This window comes from Equus asinus, chromosome 7 (assembly GCF_041296235.1).
Source record: "Equus asinus isolate D_3611 breed Donkey chromosome 7, EquAss-T2T_v2, whole genome shotgun sequence".
Classification (NCBI taxonomy): Eukaryota; Metazoa; Chordata; class Mammalia; order Perissodactyla; family Equidae; genus Equus; species Equus asinus.
In genome coordinates, this window is record NC_091796.1 from 68,623,198 (window position 1) to 68,644,304 (window position 21,107).

At 39.6% G+C, this 21,107-nt stretch overlaps 1 protein-coding gene across 5 annotated transcripts in view; it reads right to left on the reverse strand.

The window, feature by feature from the left end:
- Window positions 1-21,107, reverse strand: part of ARMH4 (armadillo like helical domain containing 4) — a 174,650-nt gene that overhangs the window by 79,971 nt on the left and 73,572 nt on the right. For all 5 annotated transcript variants that reach the window (XM_070513686.1, XM_044773649.2, XM_044773648.2 and 2 more), the window contains one exon: window positions 1,083-1,352. In XM_070513686.1, the coding sequence (XP_070369787.1) occupies window positions 1,083-1,352 (270 nt within the window). The remainder of the gene's footprint in view (window positions 1-1,082; window positions 1,353-21,107) is intronic.

Genomic DNA, 21,107 nt, shown 5'->3' on the forward strand with positions numbered 1-21,107 from the left:
GAGTTTGTTTTAAACTACACAGACGCTGCAATTTTACCCCTCCATACTCATTTTAATGCACTCGCCCTTTCTCACTGCTGATCTGAAAGAGTTTCACAGGATGGGAGGAGAATGATCTTTAAGAAATCATATGTAATAGGATTCTATATTGGAAGTTTCAACTGAGACACCAAGATACACTAGCATGATATTCCAGAGCAAAGTCCGAGACCGACACCCAAATTTCCAATGAAATATCCCCAAAACTGGTTCTATGACTCTTAAACCTAACCCCTGCTACACTGAAGGTACAAAAGGGCCTAGGTGTTAAAGATTAAGAGAATTTCAGAGAGGGGATTTCTTTGGAGAAGAGGTCACTTTGCCTCAGGTCAGGAGAGTGATGACTCAAAGAATCATCCAGAGCTTAACAGTGTCTCTCCTGAAAAAGCCAAGAGGAGAGAGACACAGGTACTTCACAGCTGACAGAGAAGAGTGCCACGTTGGGGTCAGCCTGCATCCACAGAGTCCTCCCCTGAAAATGCAGCCACGCACTGAGAGAGCAAGCATTGGGCTGTCTGGCCACTGACTGCTGAAATGAGGCTGTGACTGACAATGGAGTGCAACCACAAGAATGGACAGAGCAGCGAGGGGCTGCTGAAAGCTCACCCAGAAGCGGGGGAAGAATTTCCCCCAGGGAGTAAATTCTGAAAGGACAGAAGGTGACAAGACAGATTTGTTTTCTGACTCCAGTCCATTCACACTGCTTGTTCAGCAGACTGGTTACACACAGCTCCTCCCCATTTGGAAGTCCTCCCAGAGCCTACAGCTGTCTTCCAGCTGGGAAGGAAAGATGGAATTCCTTCCAAAAAGAACACGGTAACTGTACTCTTCGTGGGCAGTTGGAGACTGTCTGGAGCCTGCCTATTGAAAAGCATAAATATAAACATATTGAAGAAAAAACTAACTTTTCCCCAAATGAACCACCCATAAACATAAACTGAAAACCCATTTTGCTCCCTAATTGAGGCCAATGAAAAAAAGCCATCACCTTAGAAAAGTGAAGGAGGGGAGGAAGGAGAGAGGAAAACACACAGGACTCTTACCCAGGCCCTGATTCTGCTGTTTCCACTCAATGGCGGCTGGCACCTGGTAGGTGGCTCTTTCCAGGGGGACCACGTTTCCCTGCTCTAAGCCGGGTTCCTGAGACGTGAGGCCAGGGACAGTAAACCCAGGCAGCTCAGTGTCGCCATCCAAGCTCTCATCCAGGGAGTCTGCATCTTTATCTTCCTCGTCTTCCTCCTCATCTTCCTCCTCATCTTCCTCTTCTTCATCCTCCTCCTCCTCATCTTCTTCATCCTCATCTTCTTCTCCCTCTAGGCAGAAAGAAACCAAAGGGAAGGATGAAGAAATACAGTGACTGCATGTAATGAATCTTTTGAAGTGACCCAAACACTACAAAATAATCGTGGTTGGCCTTTTAAAACAAATTTTATAGCCAAAGTAGGGCAATGTGAGCTTTGAGGCATTATGTGCCCACCATATACCTACATTTTAAACTTTCACAATCACACTTATGTCACATGATTATCATGCATCAAGTTTCTTGGGAGTCAAAGTTCAGGTAATATGAATTTTTATTGAAGTCACTTATATTTACAAGGGTAAGAAAGATCCCCTTCCTGGTTTTCTGGAGGTCATTAAAGATTTACCCATTAGAAAGCACACTGAAATACTAACAGAATTTAAAAGGAGTGTTCCAATTCCTTTCTATCTCATAAGACTAAACAGGAGAATTCATTATTTTGGCAGAGTTTTCTTTCTAGTCTTCTTCCACATCAGCGAGTAGAACTCACAACAATGTTCAGTGAGAGGTACATAACTCCACGCCTGGATCTGTGCTCCTAACAGAGGAGTGACCCAAGAAACGGGGACCAAGGACATCAACATTCTCAACCCAGCTCTAAAGGGGCCCGGGGAACGGGGTACTGACCAAGGTCAGTCAGAAAAGCAACACATGAAAAAAATCATTATCGTTACCATCATCGTGAGAGTTTAATTCACAATCTGTCATTTTCAATTTTTAGGTGGAGTAGGTTTAGGGAACATAAGATCCTCAATTTCATTTTGTTTCACTAATTTTAATTTTCTGGGACTACTTCGAGGCCCCACCCTCACCATGGAGGCTGCCCTGAAGCTCTGGATGACAGCCGACAAAGTCCACCAAGGCCTTTCCCTTAGTCTCTCCCCTGGGCTCTCAACGCAGCCGATCCTGCAACAGGAAACCCTCCTCGGACGGGGGAGAAGGGAAGCCACCCAAGAATTCTGAGACTCTCCTTTTCTGCTTCTAGACAATTTTCTCCACACATACCCCTTACCCCTTTCACCTATCATTTCATCTATCAAGGTTTTTTAACTTTTAAAAAAAATTACCTCTAACCTTTTTTATTCTTGTATGTCCTTTAACTTTGTAAGACTTAATACTTGTCGCTATTCCAAAAATTCAACAATTATTTACCAAGCATCTAGTTCCAGGAGAAAGGGATCAAGCAATAATGTCTCTGTCTTCACGGAGCTGATATGCCACTCAAGGAGACATACAGCAAACAAATAAATACACAAATATACAATACGACACTACACTCTGATTAAAACTGGCAAGAAGATAGAAAATGCCAGGCGCTGCTATTTTAGATGGGGAGATCAGGGAAAGTTTTTCTGATAGGGTGAGTTTGAACAAAGATCATACCAAAATAATGAACTCTCTTGTTTATTTCAGGTCAATATCTACATCAAGAGCATTCCCAGCAGAAAGGAACAGAGGGAACAACAAGGGCAAAAGAAGGCAGATGTGTGCTTGTTGTGTTCAAAGAATGGCAAAGAAGGCTGGGCAGGGGGACAGGAAGGGACAGAGAGAATCTAGGAAATGAGGGAGTTAGGGTAGACGGGGCCAGATCTGACGTATATTTATAAAGAATGACTCTGGCTGCAGGGTGCAGAACAGGCTAGATCAGAGCAAGAGAACAAGCAGGGAGACCCATTAGGAGACTACTTCAGAACCCAGGAAATAGATGCCGGTGCTCTGGATGAGGGTGTCAGTCGTCCTGGAAGGAGGCACAGGTGGTCAGATCTGGGACAGAATCTGAAGGTAAAGCCCTGCTGATAATTATGAGGTGAGATGTGGGAGGAAGATCTCACCTTACTAAAAATGAGAACTAAAGGATAAAAAGCAAAATCAAGAATTTTATTTGAGACATATGAACTATGTGACAGCTATGTGAATGACATCCAAGTGGAGATGCTGGAAGTAAGAGGAAGGTCAAAGCTAGAGATAAAAATCTAGGAGTCATCTACTTATAAATAATATCTAAAGCCTTGAGGCTGGCTGAGATCACCAAGTGAATGAGCGTGAATAGAAAGGGAAGTGATCCAGCCCAAGCCCTGGGCAATCAGACATTGAGGGGTTGGCCAGCAGAGGAAGATCCAGCCAGGGAGACAGAGAAATGACTGCGGAGGTGAGAGAAAAACCAAGACGGGTGTCAAGGAAACCAAAGGAATAAAAAGATTTCTGAGCAGCGGAACAAAAATCTGAGAATGTCCCTCTGGCTTTGACATTTTGGAGGTCATTAGTGACCTTGACAAAAATTGTTTCTGTGGAATGGTAGGGACAAAAGCCAGACTGGAATGGAAAAAAAGAAGTAGATACAGCAAACATAGAAAACTCTTACAAGAAATTTGAGAAAGAGAATAGGGATGTAAGTGGGTCGCTGGAGGGAGAAAAGGGGTCAAGGGTAGGTTCTTAAAATAGAAGACACTAGAATGTGCTTGTAATTGACGAGTAAGATCTGGTGAAGGGGAAATTGGCAGTGCAGAAGAGAGAGAGCTGCTGAGGGAATGCCTGAGAGGTGAGGAACCGTAGAGCCATTACACACATGGACACTGGAGCCACACAAACGTATTATGGCTGTGTGATTAGTTACCGAATTTTGCTGTGCCTCAGCTTCCTCACCTGTAAAGTTGGTATTATTCCTACTTCATAGGGCTGTTGTAAGGCTTATATTAGTTGTTATATAAAGTACTTAGAACTAAGCCTGGCACATAGTGGCCACTATAAGGTTGGCTTCTTTGCTATTACTGGGGGGGGGGGGCGGGGGGGGGGATCCGGTGCACAGCTGGCTCAGATACACCCTCCACTGCAGCCAGCACAGGTGCAGGCGAGTGAGTATATCTGGTAGTGGGAATATGTGAAAGCTATCTTCATATTTCTTTTATTTTTCTCAGTCAAATAAAAAACTGGAAAGGAAAAGAGGAATGTTGGTGGTTTGAGGTGAGAGGAGAAAGTGGGAAACAGTCATCTTGGAGAGTAGGCGAGCAAATTCTCAGGGAAAATGTGGTAAGACTGCCAGGCAGCTCTGTGGGCCCACTTGAAATGTGATGTCATAAATTTAAAGTGAGACAAGTTAAAATGGTTGTGTGGTTTTCTCCAGGCACATCAGCTGCTTGGGTGCAGGTACAAGCCGAAGGTGGAGCAGGCAGAGATTTAATCATCGGCAAGTGTTGCTAGGAGAGCTCAGCTGGGAGGAGTGGGGGAAGGAGGGAGTTGACTGTGTGTGAAGGGAGTCATCATAAAGATGGAGCAGGTCTCTAATTAAAGAGAAGTTGAGGAGGAAGTTGGATAGAGAAAAAGTAACGGGGTCATTGGATTATGGAGAAACCATTGGGGATCATCAAGACTATTTGATGACTTTTGACGAAGGGCGTTGCTGACCTTCCTCCTGTAGACAGAAAGTGGTCACAGGCTACAAAGAACATCTGTTTATTTTTAAAGCGTTATAAAATCACTTTTAGTTCCCTCTCCTCTCCACAAACCTAAGAAGGTTGTAATTAATAGAATAATTGTGAGATATGAAACTGATCCTCTAGGAACACAAAGGCAAAGCTCATCATTGAACTGGTGTCCTGTGTCCACCACCACCCACCAAGGACAACTTCTGCTTGGTCCTCAATGCATACAGTTAATTCCACCTCTTTAAAGTATAGACCTATAAGATCCAGCAATGCCACACTTGGGTATATATCCAGAAGAAACAACATCATTATCTAGAAGAGATAGCTGTACTCCCACATTCACTGTAGTGTTAGTCACAATAGCCAAAATATGGAAACAACCTAAGTGTCCACTGATGGATGAACAGATAAAGAAAATGTGGTACGTGTGTGTGTGTGTGTTTGTGTGTGTATGTATATATGTACACACATACAAAGGGATATTATTCAGCCACAAAAAAGAAGGCAATCCTGTCATTTGTGACAACATGGATGAAGCTGGAGGGCTTTATGCTAAGTGAAATAAGTCAGACAAAGGAAGACAGATACCACACAGAATCCTTTATATGCGGAATCTAAAAAAAAGTCAAGCCTATAGAAACAGAGAGTAGAAAAGAAGTTGCCAGGGTTGGGAGTTGAGGGAAATGAGGAGAGGTTGGTAAAAGGATACAAACTTCCAGCTCTAAGATGAATAAGGTCTGAGGATCTAATGTGAAAAGTGGTGACTACAGCTGATAACACCCTATTGTATAAGTGAAATTTGCTAAGACAGTAGAACTTCAGTGTTGTCACACACACACACAAAAAGGTGAGTATGTGAGGTAACGGATATGTTAATTAACCAGATGGTGGGAATCCTTTCACAATGTATATGCATATCAAATCACCACGATGTACACCTTAAACATGTTACAATATTATTTGTAAATTATACCTCAATAAAATTGAAGAATTTAAGTATAGAGCTATAAAAAAATGAAAGTGACCTCAAAAGTCCTCTTACTCCATCCTTTTGTGTCTCAAAGAGAGGACTGCATCTTAGCACGTCTAGGCCAAGAAAAAGGGTGTTGCCTTCATGACGAGATCTGAAGGGCACTGCTTATGTCAACTTGTCTCACATCTCACCATCTCTCCCACACTCACCCACCAGCACAGAGCCTTCTTTCTCCTCTCCCTGTCCTGAAACGCCCTACATGAAATGTCTAATTCCAAGTCAGACAGCGAAACAGAAGAGCACTCTCTCCAGAAACATCTTTTGAGTAGCATACAATTTATACTACTGGAAAGAAAGGAGGGACCTTGACTGACACGTAGGATGAAAGAGGAACGCCTTCACCTTGTTCCACAACCCCACCCTTCAGCCCAAAGAAACTTATAAGGTTTACTACTTGTCATTTTAAATATTTGAGGAATCAAAAGAGGAAGCCTGACAAGGCAGCTACAGAAAAAGGAAGTTTCAGAAAGTGTGTAGAGAAGATAGGAGGAAGACAAGCATTACAGGAGTGAGATTTCTCTTCTAGTCTAGCCTATTCCCGCATTATCTTTTTCTGCCAAAAAAAATTTCTTATTTTTTAGGAGCCTAAAATCATTTTGTACCTGTTAAACATCTTTAATATTATGTCACTGTACACTGCTGCAATTTCCAGTGGGACAGTGACTACTATCACAGATCAGCAACAAAAAAGGTATGCTCATCTTTCCAAATATTAGCAAAATAACATATTTTTTAGCAGCTTGACCCAGAGAGGTGGACAACTATTGGAAGAAGGAAGGATAGTCTTGTCCTCTGTGTATCAGCAGTGACCAGCACGGTGCTTGGCAATCAGCAGTGCTCAACCAGTACTTGCTGAATGAACGGGTGGAAGAACGAACGCATCAACAATGAGCCAGACCCAGGTTTTCAACAACTGGCTAGATCTAAGGAAACCTACAGTAACATTTGGTAAATTATTAGTAATGCATTCCTCTGACTAATTGCTACAAGCACGAAGGCAACATTTAAGACCAACAGGTGCAAAATAAACCAGAGTTGTATGCACTCACCTTCCATTCATAAAAACTGAAGAGAAAGTCATCTGTATTTCAGCCAGTCTTTCAACTAATTACACCCAAGAAATACAAATAATGATGTCATGAAGACCTCTGATCACAAAGGACAATGACATGAAATAAACGTTCAGCAAATAAAACTGTGCCAAGGGGCCGGCCCAGTGGCAGAGCGGTTAAGTTCGCACATTCTGCTTTGGCAGCCTGGGGTTCGCTGGTTCAGATCCCGGGTGCGGACAGGGCACCGTTTGACAAGCCATGCTGTGGCAGGCACCCCACATATAAAGTAGAGGAAGATGGGCACGGATGTTAGCTCAGGGCCAGCCTTCCTCAGCAAAAGAGGAGGATTGGCGGCAGATGTTAGCTCAGGGCTAATCTTCCTCAAAAAAAATAAAAATAAAAATATAAAAAACTGTGCCAAAACAATAACAGGATCCCTGATCCAAAGAACTAAAACTAAAAGAATTCATTCAAATGGCACTACCAGGTTATATTTAAAGGTTATAAGGTAATGCTTTCTGAATTTCACAATTTTGTTAAAATAAACCCCAAATTTTATTTTTGTTTACCTGAATCCCAAATAAGCATGTGGATCAAGGTAAACACACACATACACAATTATTCCATATAAAGATGGCACAGAAAAAGAAAAAATGAACCTCTAAAAAGAAGCAATGTTCTTAGTTTACCATAAATAACACATATACCTCATATATCAACATCTGGTGATAGCGCTCAAAGACGTCAAGTTATATCTGTCCTGAGAATCTTTACAAAACCCCACAACCCAGGAGGGGAAAGTTCAGAGAGTTCAGCCTGAGAAGCCCTTCTAGTCATGTCACCTGGAATGGAAAGTGCATCCTCGTAACTGATGGTTCTTTTTCCCAGGTTGACTTGACACTGATTACTCCATAATATCAAACAACAACAGTGATGCTAACAGCCATCAAGGGGGCAGTAATGATGGTTTCTGAGTAACCATCTCTCATGGCAGGCAAAACCCTCCCACGACTTCGCACCATTCCCACTCCCAAACACGTGACACAGGTCACTTTAAATTCCCTTTCACTCCTGCTGAACCAGCATCTGCTCAAGGTGTCCCACTGAATTCAGAAGCAAGGTTAGGCATTGACTGAGGCTCCTCACCATGGAGCTAATGGGTTTTTCCACAGTATTCTTACCACGATCAAGTCACTTAGGATTAATCTGATGCTCTTGCTAGCACGTCCACTGTCAATTCTGACACCTAGCAATAGTGAAAAAATTGACTTGAGTATCAGCCAAAAAACCTGACACCGGTGTTCGGACAGTAGACAGCTCAACATGTAACAGGGACTAGGACATGGTGCAATTTCCGATTGCTGGGCTTGAAGTGAACTGAAATGGTGAAAATTAAAACTATGAAGCATTAAACAGAGATGTCAGGTAACAGTGCCACATGGCTAAGAGATGCTTGGTGATATAAAGTAGTGTGTCCACAGCTTAAATAGGGAAATGTCCTGTCTCAAGTGGCAGGGAGAAAAGATGTGTCTAGACAGTACTCTCTCTAAGCCAGTTTCGTCTGTCTGGCCACCCTCTGACAGAATCTCGGAACAGCTGCCTCATAACCCATAGCAAGACTTTGTGCTTCCTGGGGCTTCTCTTCTGAGAGACTCAAATGCTTGGCAGGCATTATCCTACAAACTTACACGGTTGGCTAAACAGAAAGCAGGGTTTATAAGCTTTGCTTTAATTACAGCCTACTTAGCTGGTGATATAACTGCCTTCAGTGCCCAAATATCACAGCAGGGCCTCAAATGGGTCTTTGAAACCCGGAATTTTTGATTCTCTAACTCAGGCCTGTTTTCTTTCTTTATTGCAAACATTTCTGCCTAAGGTCACCAGAACCAAGAGTTGTAATTTTGTTCAGGTCCAGGGCCATGGGTTAACTTCCAACAAAATCCGTAGAAGATGTGGGAGAAAATTCGCCCTATGGTCCCCACCTGAGTAACTGACTCCACTACAACGTCCAGCCGCCACTTACCAGCCAGTTCCCACCAGAGGTGCTCGGTTTCTCTCATTCCATTTTTATCACAGTTTAGACATTTTTAAGTTTCCAGAAGATAGAGATGTAGCTAGCATTCCCAGAGTATTACTAACGAGTCCACAGGGAAGCTTAGTTGAGAATATGTCATCCCACCAATGGGAGGAGAAGAGCCCCAGAAGTAATACTCATTCCCCAACACAAGCTGTCATCCTTGACATACGGGAAGAACAGGATCTCACCTGCACTTTCTGTCTGTTTGGAACAGCAATGATTAATTTGAATCTTCGTCTTCTGCCTATTTATCCATTAGTTTTGAGTGTCGAATCTCTCTTCTTAGTGGCCTTTTTCTTTTCTTTACAAAGTTTAAAACTAAATCTAAGAGAAATAAGTTAAGGCACATGAAGAAGAGAAAGGATGCCATAAAAAGAAACAGGGCGGCTTCGGGGCAGAGGTCGCGCACGTATTAGTCTTTCCTGCACTTCCCCTCTGAAGGGAATGGCTCTGACACCTCAGTGCCATATTTCTAAACGAAGAAAGGTTTGCTGGTATGTGCTCTCCTGGGAACCCCTATACCAATATAATCAAAAGTCACTGTAGCAAAATGGTTTCCACTCATAAAGAGTGACTCACGCACTAAGGATGGCACTGCTCTTATTTTTCCAGATTTTTTTTTTAACTTGGGCATCAATTGGGCACAAAACTTACAAACCAGAAAAGGAAAAATTAAACCTGTTTTGAGGACGTGAAGCGATTCTCCAGCAGATGGCTCTCTGGGATCAGGAGGGACTGAAGGACCCCAGACGTTTCTGAAATAATGACCACAAAATCTAGCAGCTCACAATGTTAAGCTGACTTAGAATTTATAAAATTTCATTACATTTCTAAACTCTAAATATTTCTGCCAAATGCTTTTACATTTTTATCATGTAATATTAGACATATACAAGAGAATATATATACAATGTTTATGTTATTAAGCTTAATAATAAAACAAACCCCAGAGAACTCACCATTTGACTTAAGAACTGGAATATTACCAACATTGCTGCATCTATTTGCATATTCTTTTCTCATATTAACTATCTTCTTCCCTTTAATGCCATAAAAAATTACCAAATGTTATATTCTGAGATCTTTTTTTCCATACAAAATTATGGTTTTAAGTTTCACACATCTTGTTGTGCAAAACACTGGCTTGTTAATTTCACTGATTTACGGTTTTCTATTACGCAAATATGTCACAATTTATTTATTTATCCTCATGTCAATAAACATTTGGGTTATCTAGTTGTTGCCAATTGTTTTGCTGATAAGCATCGTGCTGTTATGAACCCTTTTATATGACTTCTTGTGTATCTATTCCAAGTTTTCTCTAGGGCGTATTCCTAAAAGTGGAATTGCTGGGTCAAACGAATACTTTTATTCTAACATTCTAGCTAATGTCTAGATAAATTTCCTTACCTCTACATCCTCCCCAACCTTTGGTGGTATTAAATGTTACTTTTTTTCAAAACAGAGTGTATAAAATAATACGTCATTGTAGACGTAATTCACATTTCCCTGATTACTAATGGGGTTGTGTATCTTATATGTTTGTGGATCCGTGTAAAATGCTTATTCATATGTTTGCTCATTTGGGAGGGGTGTTGTCTGTCATTTTCCTGTTGATTTTTTGAAGTTCTTTCTATGCTGGACACCAATCCTTTATCAGTTATATGTATCACAAATAACTTCTCTAGTTTTAGAACTTGTACTTTTGCTGCCTTTCTAGCGTCTTTTCATAAAAGTTTTTAGTTTAATATACTGGAATTTATCAATATTTTCTTTTATGGTTACCAAATTTTGTGTCATAGCTGAAAAATACTCTTCTGTATTACTAATTCAGAAAGATACTCTATAATTTTTCTGAAATCTTTAAGTTTCACCTTTCATATCTGTATAAACCAATGGAATTGATTGTTGTGTATCGTGTTACATTCCATCTGATTTAATTGTTTTTGCATATTGTCCGAGAGCTAGTATGGAAAAAAAAGGTTCTTTCCATACTGCTCTGCAGTACCATCTCTATCATACATCAAGGACCGCAGGAAAGGGTGTCTGCTCAATGCTATTTGTTCCACTAGTCATTCTGAACATCCTTGTCCACGAGCACGGTGTCTGAACACATAAAGACACAGCAAGAGCTTTGTAAGTCCTCATATCTGGGAGAGCAAGTGCCCCTCCTCCAATTTCTTCTTCTTCTTCAGCAGTGCATTGGCTATTTCTTAGGCTTTTGTTCTTCCACAAAGTTAGTCAAATTGTTGTGAATTTAAGAAATAAAAAAATAAAATAATGAAATCTTATTTTTATTACTTTGTTCCTTCTCTTTTCTTTGCGGTTCTTTTGTTTTCATAGCTTAAGGTGGAGGCGGCTTAGTGCATTAATTTTCAGGCTTTCTTCTTTCCTAAAAGAAGCTTTAAAAGCTAGCGTTCCCTTTAAATATCCCTCTACCTTCATTTTAAAAGTTTTCATATAATATTTTCACTGTGATTCAGTTCTAATTATTTTTATTTTCTATTATGATTTCTTATTTGGTCCAGAAGTTATTCAGAAGTGTTTTTTTTTTAATTTTCAAAAGTATGGGACAATTTATCCTTTTTTATTTTTAATTTCTAAGTGAATTGAACAGCCATCAGGGAATGTGGGCTGCGTGATATCAATTCTTTGAAATTTGTCAAGATTGCTTTATGGGCTAGCACGTGGTCAGTTTTTGTCAATATTTCATGTGTGTTTGAAGATAAGAGCATTTTCTAATAGTTGAGCACAGTATTTTATATAAGTCCGTTAACACTTTTCATCTTAAATTTTATTTTGTTAAAAATATTTAGCAAAGTGAATCCAATACATAAAAAGGATAATACATCACGACCAGTTGGTCTTATCCCAGAAACACAGGGCTGTTTGAGCATCCGAAAATCAAGCAGTGTAATTCACCATATTAACAGAAAAACCAGATCATCATCTCAACAGGTTCAGAAAAGTAGCTTCAGAAAAAGCAGCTGACAAAATCCAATACTCATTTTTGACAAAACAAACAAAAGAAGTCTCAGCAGACTAGGAAAAAGAGAAAACTTCATCAATCTGATAAAGGACATCTACAAGAAATCCACAGCTAACATCTCTAGTCCACTAAATTTACCAAGTATTAATTTTAATTAAAATTTATCGTGTGTATTTAATGAAACAAAGACTAAACTTAATCACTATCTTACCACTCATTAAAAAGGGCTTTTGACTACTTTAAATGCTGATCGTGTCATTGTATCTTCCCTATATATATTCTATCGTTACCCACTATTTTAGATCTTTCGTCTTAGTCCATAAATTAGAAATTATTATATTATTTTATACAAATAATATATCTGTATATTTACTATGACTTATGAGTGCTTACAACTTATCTACATGTTTATCAATTGTTCACTATTCCTTCTCGAATCTCAGACCTTCCTTCTGCGATTATTTTCTTCTTCCTTAAATGTATCCTTCAGAAGTTCCTTTTCTGAAATCTGTTGTCAGTGAACTCTGTTTGTTTATATAAAAATGCTTTTATTTTACCCTTGTTCTTAAAACGTCTGGACACATAATTCTAGGCTACCAGCTCATTTCTCTGAGCACTTTGAAGGTATAATTCCCCTGTCTTCTAGTTTCCATTTCCATTATTGCTGCTCAGAAGTCTGCTCTCAATCTAAACATTGTTCCTTTGTAAATAATATGTCTTTTTCCTCTGGATTTGTTCATTAAAATCTGGATTTTAAGATTTTTCTCTTTGTCTTCATGATTCTTCCATTTCACTACAATGTATCTTTGTGAGCACTTCCCTGCTTTTAACGTTTTTATTAAACTATAGCATACAAATAAAAAGTCGACAAATCATGAATGCATACCTTAATAAACTACTACGAAGTGAACAGACCAGCATAACCACCACCCAAATTATCCACCACCCAAATTAAAATATAATAATAATAATAAGGAACATTCTATTGCCCCAGAAGCCCCTTTATGACTCCATTACAACCTCAAAGGTAAACAACTATCCTAACTTCTAACACCGTAGATTAGATTTGTTGGTTTTTTTTTGGGGGGGGGGGTTGTTGTGTGTGTGTGTAAGATTGTCACTGAGCTAAGATCTGTGCCAGTCTTCCTCTATTTTATGTGGGATGCTGCCTCAGCACAGCTTGACAAGCTGTGCCAGGTTGATGCCCGGGATCTGAACCTGTGAACCTCGGGCCACTGAAGTGGAGTGGGTGAATTTAACCACTACACCACGAGGCCAGCCCCTAGATTTGTTGATTTTTGAAATGCATACACATGGAATCATACAGTATATTTTTCTTTGTGTCTAGCTTCTTTCACAGTGAGAGTCACCCATATCATTGCATGCAACAATCATTCATTCACCTTTAGTTTTAAGCGCAATATAGCTTTCCACTATATTAATATGCTAATACTTATTTGTCCATTTTACTGGTAGTGGACATTTAGATTTCTTGAATTTTTTTGCTTTTTCAAATAATGTTGCCATGAACACTTCTTTACATGTCTTTTGCTGTACATGTGTTTGTATTTCTGATGGTTTACTGATCTTGTGTGGTATATTTTGTGCTGCATCCATGGATTCATGTCTTGCATCAGTTCTGGAAAAATTTTCAGCCATTAGCAATACAAATCTTTTCTCTCTTCCAATTGCTCTATTTCCTCCTGCAGGACCCTGATTGGACATCAGTGAGGTCTCACTGTACCCTCTGTATAGCTTAGCTTCTCTTTCCTGCTGTCTTGCTTGCTGTCTCTTTGTGCTACAGTCTCTATAATGTCTTCAAGTTGATCTTCCAGTTCATTAATTTTCTCTTACGGCATATTTAACCCACTATTGAGGGATTTTTTTCCAACAATTATATTCTTATTTCTAAATGTTTTATTTGGTTCTTTTATTAAAATCTGCTGGGTGATTCCCAGTAACCTCTTTTTTTTCTTTTCTTTCTTTCTTTCTTTTTTGGTGAGGAAGATTGGCTCTGAGATAACATGTTTTGCCAATCTTCCTTTTTGCTTGAGGAAGATTGTGCTTGAGGTAACATTCATGCCAGTCTTCCTTTATTTTGCGTGTGGGATGCCACCACAGCATGGCTTGATGAGCGGTGCCATGTCTGCAGCCAGGATCCAAACCTGCGAATCCCAGGCTGCTGAAGCAGAGTGTGCAAACTTAACCACATTGCCACTAGGCCAGCCTCATCAGTAGCCTCTTATTACTTGCTCATTTTTGTGATTTCATCTTTCATTTCTTAAACCTTTTTACACAATTCTTTTATATTCCATATCAGAGAGTTTTAGTATCTAAGGTCCTGGGTAGGGAGGGAGCCAATCACTTGTTTGTCTTTTCTGCTGACTCTCAGTTATGGCTGTTTGGTTCCTTGTTGGTTTGTTAACCTTTTATTACAAGCTCGTATTTGCTTGATTGTAATCTGTAGGAAACCTATGGATCCAATTGGACATTCTTTTTTCCAGAGAGGACTTACACTTTCTTCTGTAGGGAGTCAGGCTGTGATCCAACCCCAGAAAAACTTTATCCCCCTCTTAAAGACACAGGCCTAACATGGGAATTTCCATTCATGTCCTTCTTGCTGCTAGCCAGTGTAGACTCCCGACATGACCATTTCTCCTAGAGCACCTTTACCTGTCCAGTTTGCTTACTCTTTATGGCTCTCTCTTTCGGTTTCTGCTCACATTTGGGATGGATCAAGCTGACAAGCACAACCCTTGGAGATTTTTCTGACCACTTGCAATCTCATTCACACACTAAAGCATGGGTTTTACCCAAGATCTAGTCATTTAGCTATGGTAGGGTCCATCAGAGTCTCCATCAGAAGCTGAAATCCAAAATGTGCTTTCCAAAGGCATCCATATCATCTACATGTGAAGAAGGTCTAATGAGTTCGGTAAGAGATTTAATTGGCTTTTCAAACTCCATTTTCAAACTCTACAATTTCAAATTCTCATTAAAGCGCCTGCAGTCTGGAAAGAACTTTAGATAAAATCTCAAATGTTATTGTTTATTAAATATTCTGCTTTAAACATTTCAGCTAATGTCTTTAGTTCTCTCTTTTTTAAATGCCCCCTCAGAGTGATTTTTTTAAAACCTCCTATACACATTTCTTGAACTCTATAATAGTAAATGTAATAATCAGAAACTTCCTCCACTCTAGCTTTAACAATGTTAAAAGGTACATACGTGAGAAAATAAAAAAGCTTGAGACAAGACCATCTATCCACTTCAAACACCAGTTGCAAAATGTTTGGGATTCAACTTACATTTCAGATAGATGTTTAAATATTTTCTTATTTCATTTAATATTACTTTCTTTAAATGAAAGGATCCTGCTCTTGAGAACGTCATCTTCTGTATCTGGTTAGCAAGCTAAGAAGATGGGCCTACATAACTGCCCTCACATTTACTGGTCATTACATAATCCCTTGACCTCCCCCCCCCCCCAATCATTGGTCTGCTCTCCATTTTCTTCTATAAATCCTGCCCCCAATTAGATTGAGTTATCTTAATAGATAGAGCCCTAGAGCAAAAATTGTGAGTCTGACGCCTGTTCATCAAACAACTCACTTTTGATTCAGATGGCAGCCTCTTATGTGGTCCCTCCGGAAAAATGAGACTACAGCGATACTATTCTATTTCTCAGGGGTGCTAGAAAGAGAAACAGAAAGGCCATATGAATGTTCTCTCTATAAATTCTGACCCATCGGAATCAAACCTTTCTCTTCAATAATTTCGTAGTCTTAAAGGAATATTTGCTTTACGAAGACATACTAAACTTGGATATAAGAATCCACATGCACTCAAAAGATAAATTATAGGTTGGTGAGGTTGATTACTGATTTTTCAAAAATATGTGTGAAAGTAGATTTCCCCTTTAAACTTTAAAACATGACTGGAACTAAACCAAAATGAGGTTTATATACTAATTTGTGAACATGTGTTTGTTTTACCATACTTGTTGTATTTATCTCCTTGAAACCAGAGATCCTGTCTTATTCTTCTTTGTGCCCCACCCCTAGGATCAAGCATTGTGCATTGCACAAAATAAGTCCTCAATAAATGCTGATTAAACAGAAATAAACTAAATAGCACTTTAATTCATTATCTTCCTCTTCAAAATAAGTAGTAATGGCTTTATAGGGCTCCAATATAATCTTTATTAATTTATATTATGCATACACTTCAAATGAGTATGATATCAACTTTCTAAGGAAAATCCATCTACATGCTTTTGTCACACTGTGTGTGTTGGGGGGGGGGGGTGGTTAGCCCACAGGGAGAAATGACCTTTCTACACATTAACTGCAATAACGTTTCTAGAAGGATGTCCCTCCTGCCACCTTTCCTTTCCTTTCCTCCCTCTCACTCTGGCTTCCCAAAGCAGGTTTAAAGAATCACTTACATCTACAGAGCTTTCCTTACCTGCCTGAACGCAGGCATTGGTATGGATGCCAATGAGAAGGAAATGAAACACTGTCCAACCCAACAATGGGATGCAAGAAATCTGAGCAAATTCCCACTGAATGTCTAGCAGGATGTGATTGGGAACCACAGCTTCATTCACATAAAAAGTGCTCAACTTCAGAGAGTCACCTGGGACTCTCTCCCCTCCAACATACAACAAAAAGTTGCAACCATATTCCAACAAAAAATACCCTAATAGCACAGGAACCCTCAGAGACGCACAGCAGCCAAACAATGGAGGGCAGAGAGGCTGGAGCCCCCTTTGGAGGAGCTGTAACAGGGTAAGAGAGAACTTCGCTCCCTCCCCTAAAGACTGGGATCGCTGCCGAGGGAGGTTCCGTGAGGGAAGGAGTGGGGGAGGGGTTGCGCATCCGGAGGATCACCTAGGACTCCCTAGCGCCCTTGTAGCCTAGATGGAAGCCCTCTAATGGAGCGAAAGCTTTCCTGTGAGATGACCTCATCAAGCCAAGACCCCAGGAGACAAGGTAGCGAGAGCTGACTGGGTAAACCGGGTCTACACGCAAGAGAAAGTGTGTGTGTGTGTGTCTGTGTGTGTGTGTGTTGTGTGTGTCGTGTGCTCCCCCCCCCCACCGCTCCCCGCGACAGGCCGGGGCATCTCAGCTGAAGGCGGAGGGCCCAGAATATGTGGCTCTCGACCCCCCCCCTCTAGTGGCGACAGGCTGTAACTGCAACTAAATAATATCACAATGGGGAAGACCCATCCTTCTTCCAGCATCCATCAATTTATCAACTCTCCAGACCAGAGGGAAAACAAGCACCCAGAACTATGTCCTGAGGACTCAGAAATAAGTAAACTAAATTACAATGAATTCAGAATAGCTATTGTCAAAAAATTCAATGAGGTAAAAGAAAATATAGAGAAAAAATTCAACGAGTTCTGGAGCTACTTTACAAAAGAGGTTGAAACTATAAAGAAGAATCAATCAGAATTATTAGAGATGAAAAATACAATGGAAAAGATAAAACAAAATACAGATTCCCTGAATGCTGGTGTGGATACCATAGAGGAGCAAATCAGCATAATAGAAGACAGACAGGTTGAATGTCTCCAGACAGAGGAGGGGAGAGAACTAAGACTAAAAAGAAATGAAGAAAATCTCTGAGAAATAGCTGACTCAGTGAGGAAATGCAACATAAGAATTACAGGTATCCTGAAAGGTGAAGAAAAGGAGAATGGAGCAGAAAGCCTGCTCAAAGAAATGATAGCAGAGAACTTCCCAAATCTAGGGAATGAGAAAGAAATGTGTGCAGAGGAAGCTTTCAGATCTCCTAGATTTGTCAATGTAAAAAGACCTACTGCGAGGCATATGGTAGTAAAACTGGCAAAAACGAATGACAAAGAAAGAATACTCAGGGCAGCAAGGCAGAAGAAAATAACCTACAAAGGAACCCCTATCAGACTTTCAGTGGATTTCTTTGCAGAAACCTTACAAGCTAGAAGAGAATGGAATGACATATTCAAAACTTTAAAAGATAAAAATCTTCAGTCAAGAATACTCTATCCAGCAAAAATATCCTTCAGATATGAGGGAGAAATTAAATCTTTCCCAGACAAACAAAAGCTAAGTGACTTCGTAGCCACAAGACCCCCCACAAGAAATCCTCAAGAAGGCCCTCATACCTGAAAAAAGAAAAAAAGAGAGAAAGGGGTCACAAAACATAGAGTAAGGAGACAAATAGATAGAATCAGAATAGGATAGCAAATATTCAACTATAGCATTAGGATAAAGGGAAGGAAAACACCAAAAACAAAGACAATCTTGTCACTTTAACCACAAACTCAGAACACAAGTTGGAATAAGATATGACAAGAATAACTTAGGAGGGGAGGAGGAAAGGGACTGAATCAGTTTAGACTAAGGAAGTAAGAGGCCATCAGAAAATGGACTATGTTATGCACAAGATTCTGAATACAAACTTCAGGGTAGCCACTAAACTAAAAAGCAGAACAGAGACACAAAAAATAAATAAGGAAAAAGCTAAGAAACACAGCATAAGAAACTGCAGAAGTCAATGGGTAGACCAAAACACACAGGAGGAGAAACAAAGGAAGCGCAGGAAAACTGGAAAAACGAGTGACAAAATGACAGCATTAAGCCCTCATACATCAATAATCACCCTCATGCCACAAATAGAAGACCCACAACTAAGAATATACAAGTGTGTACCGGGGGGCTTTGGGGAGAAAAAGGAAAAAAAAATTAAAAATTAAAAACTAAAAAAATAATAATCACCCTCAATGTAAACAGATTGAACTCTCCAATAAAAAGACATGGAGAGGCAAGATGGATTAAAGAACAAGATCCAACAATTTGTTGCCTCCAGGAAATCCACCTCAGCTCCAATGACAAATACAGGCTCAGAGTGAAGGGGTGGAAGACGATACTCCAAACTAATAGCAAACAAAAGAAAGCAGGTGTCACAATACTTATATCAGACAAAGTAGATTTCAAGATAAGGCAGGTAAAGAGAGACAAAGAGGGGCAATATACAATGATCAAAGGGACACTTCATCAAGAAGAAATAACGCTTATAAATATCTATGCACCCAACACAGGAGCACCAAAGTTCATAAAGCAACTATTAACAAACCTAAAAGAAGACATCAAAAATAATGCAATAATAGTAGGGGACCTCAACACCCCACTCACATCATTGGACAGATCATACAGACAGAAAATCAACAAGGAAACAGTGGAATTCATCACAATACAGGCATACCTTAACAAACAAGAAAAATCCCAAATAAGCAATCTCAAATTACACCTAAGTGAATTAGAGAAAGAAGAACAAAGAAAGCCCAAAGTTAGCAGGAGAGAAATAATAAAAATCAGAGCAGAAATAAATGCTATTGAAACAATAAAGGCAGTAGAATGGATCAATGAAACAAAAAGCTAGTTCTTCGAGAAGATAAATAAAACTGACAAACTCCTAGCCAGATTTACAAAGAAAAAAAGAGAGAAAGCTCAAATGAACAAAATCAGAAATGAAAGAGCAGAAATAACAACAGACTCCATAGAAATACAATGGATTATAAGAGAATACTACAAAAAACTATATGCCAACAAAATGGATAACCTAGAGGAAATGGAGAAATTCTTAGACTCTTACAATCTCCCAAAGCTCAGTCAAGAAGAAGCAGACAATCTGAACAGACCAATCACAAGGAAAGAGATTGAAACAGCAATCAAAAGCATCCTGGGAAATTCTACCAAACTTTCAGACAGGATTTAATACCTACCCTTCTCAAGCTATTCCAAAAAATTAGGGAGGATGGAACACTTCCTAACACATTCTACAAGGCCAACATCACTCTGATACCAAAGCCTGACAAGGACAGCACAAAAAAGGAGAACTACAGGCCAATATCACTGATGAACATAGATGCAAAAAGTCTCAACAAAATTTTGGCAACCTGAATTCAGCAATACATCAAAAGGATCACACATCATGATCAAGTGGGATTCACACCAGGGACACAGAGATGGCTCAACATCCGCAAATCAATCAATGTGATACACCACATCAACAAATTGAGGAATAAAAACCACATGATCATCTCAATAGATGCAGAGAAAGCATGTGACAAGATCCAACAGCCATTTATGATAAAAACTCTGAACAAAATGGGGATAGAAAGGAACTACCTCAACATAATAAAGGCCATATATGACAAACTCATAGCCAACATCATACTCAATGGGCAAAAACTAAGCGCCATCCCCCCGAAAACAGGAATGAGACAAGGATGCCCACTATCACCACTCTTATTCAACATAGTACTGGAGGTTTTGGCCAGAGCAATCAGGCAAGAAAAAGGAATAAAAGGAATCCAAATAGGGAGGGAAGAAGTGAAACTCTCGCTGTTTGCAGACGACATGATCTTATATATAGAAAACCCCAAAGAATCCACTGGAAAACTTTTAGAAATAATCAACAACTACAACAAAGTTGCAGGGTATAAAATCAACTTACATAAATCAGTAGCATTTCTATACTCTAATAATGAACTAACAGAAAAAGAACTCAAGAACACAATACCATTCACAATCGCAACAAAAAGAATAAAATACCTTGGAGTGAATTTAACTAAGGAAGTGAAAGACCTATACAATGAAAACTAAAAGACTTTCCTGAAAGAAACTGATGACAACATAAAGAGATAGAAAGGCATTCCATGTACATGGATTGGAAGAATAAACATAGTTAAAATGTCCATACTGCCTAAAGCAATCTACAGATTCAATGCAATCCCAATCAGAATCCCAATGACATTCTTCATAGAAATAGAACAAAGAATCCTAAAATTCATATGGGGCAACAAAAGACCCCAAATTCCTAAAGCAATCCTGAGAAAAAAGAACAAAGCTGGAGGCATCACAATCCCTGACTTCAAAACATACTACAAAGCTATCGCAATCAAAACAGCATGGTACTGGTACAAAAACAGGTGCACAGATCAATGGAACAGAACTGAAAGCCCAGAAATAAAACCACACATCTATGGATGGCTAATCTTCAACAAAGGAGCTGAGGGCCTACAATGGAGAAAAGAAAGTCTCTTCAACAAATGGTGCTGGGAAAACTGGACAACCACATGCAAAAGAATGAAAATTGACCATTCTTTTTCACCATTCACAAAAACAAACTCAAAATGGATCA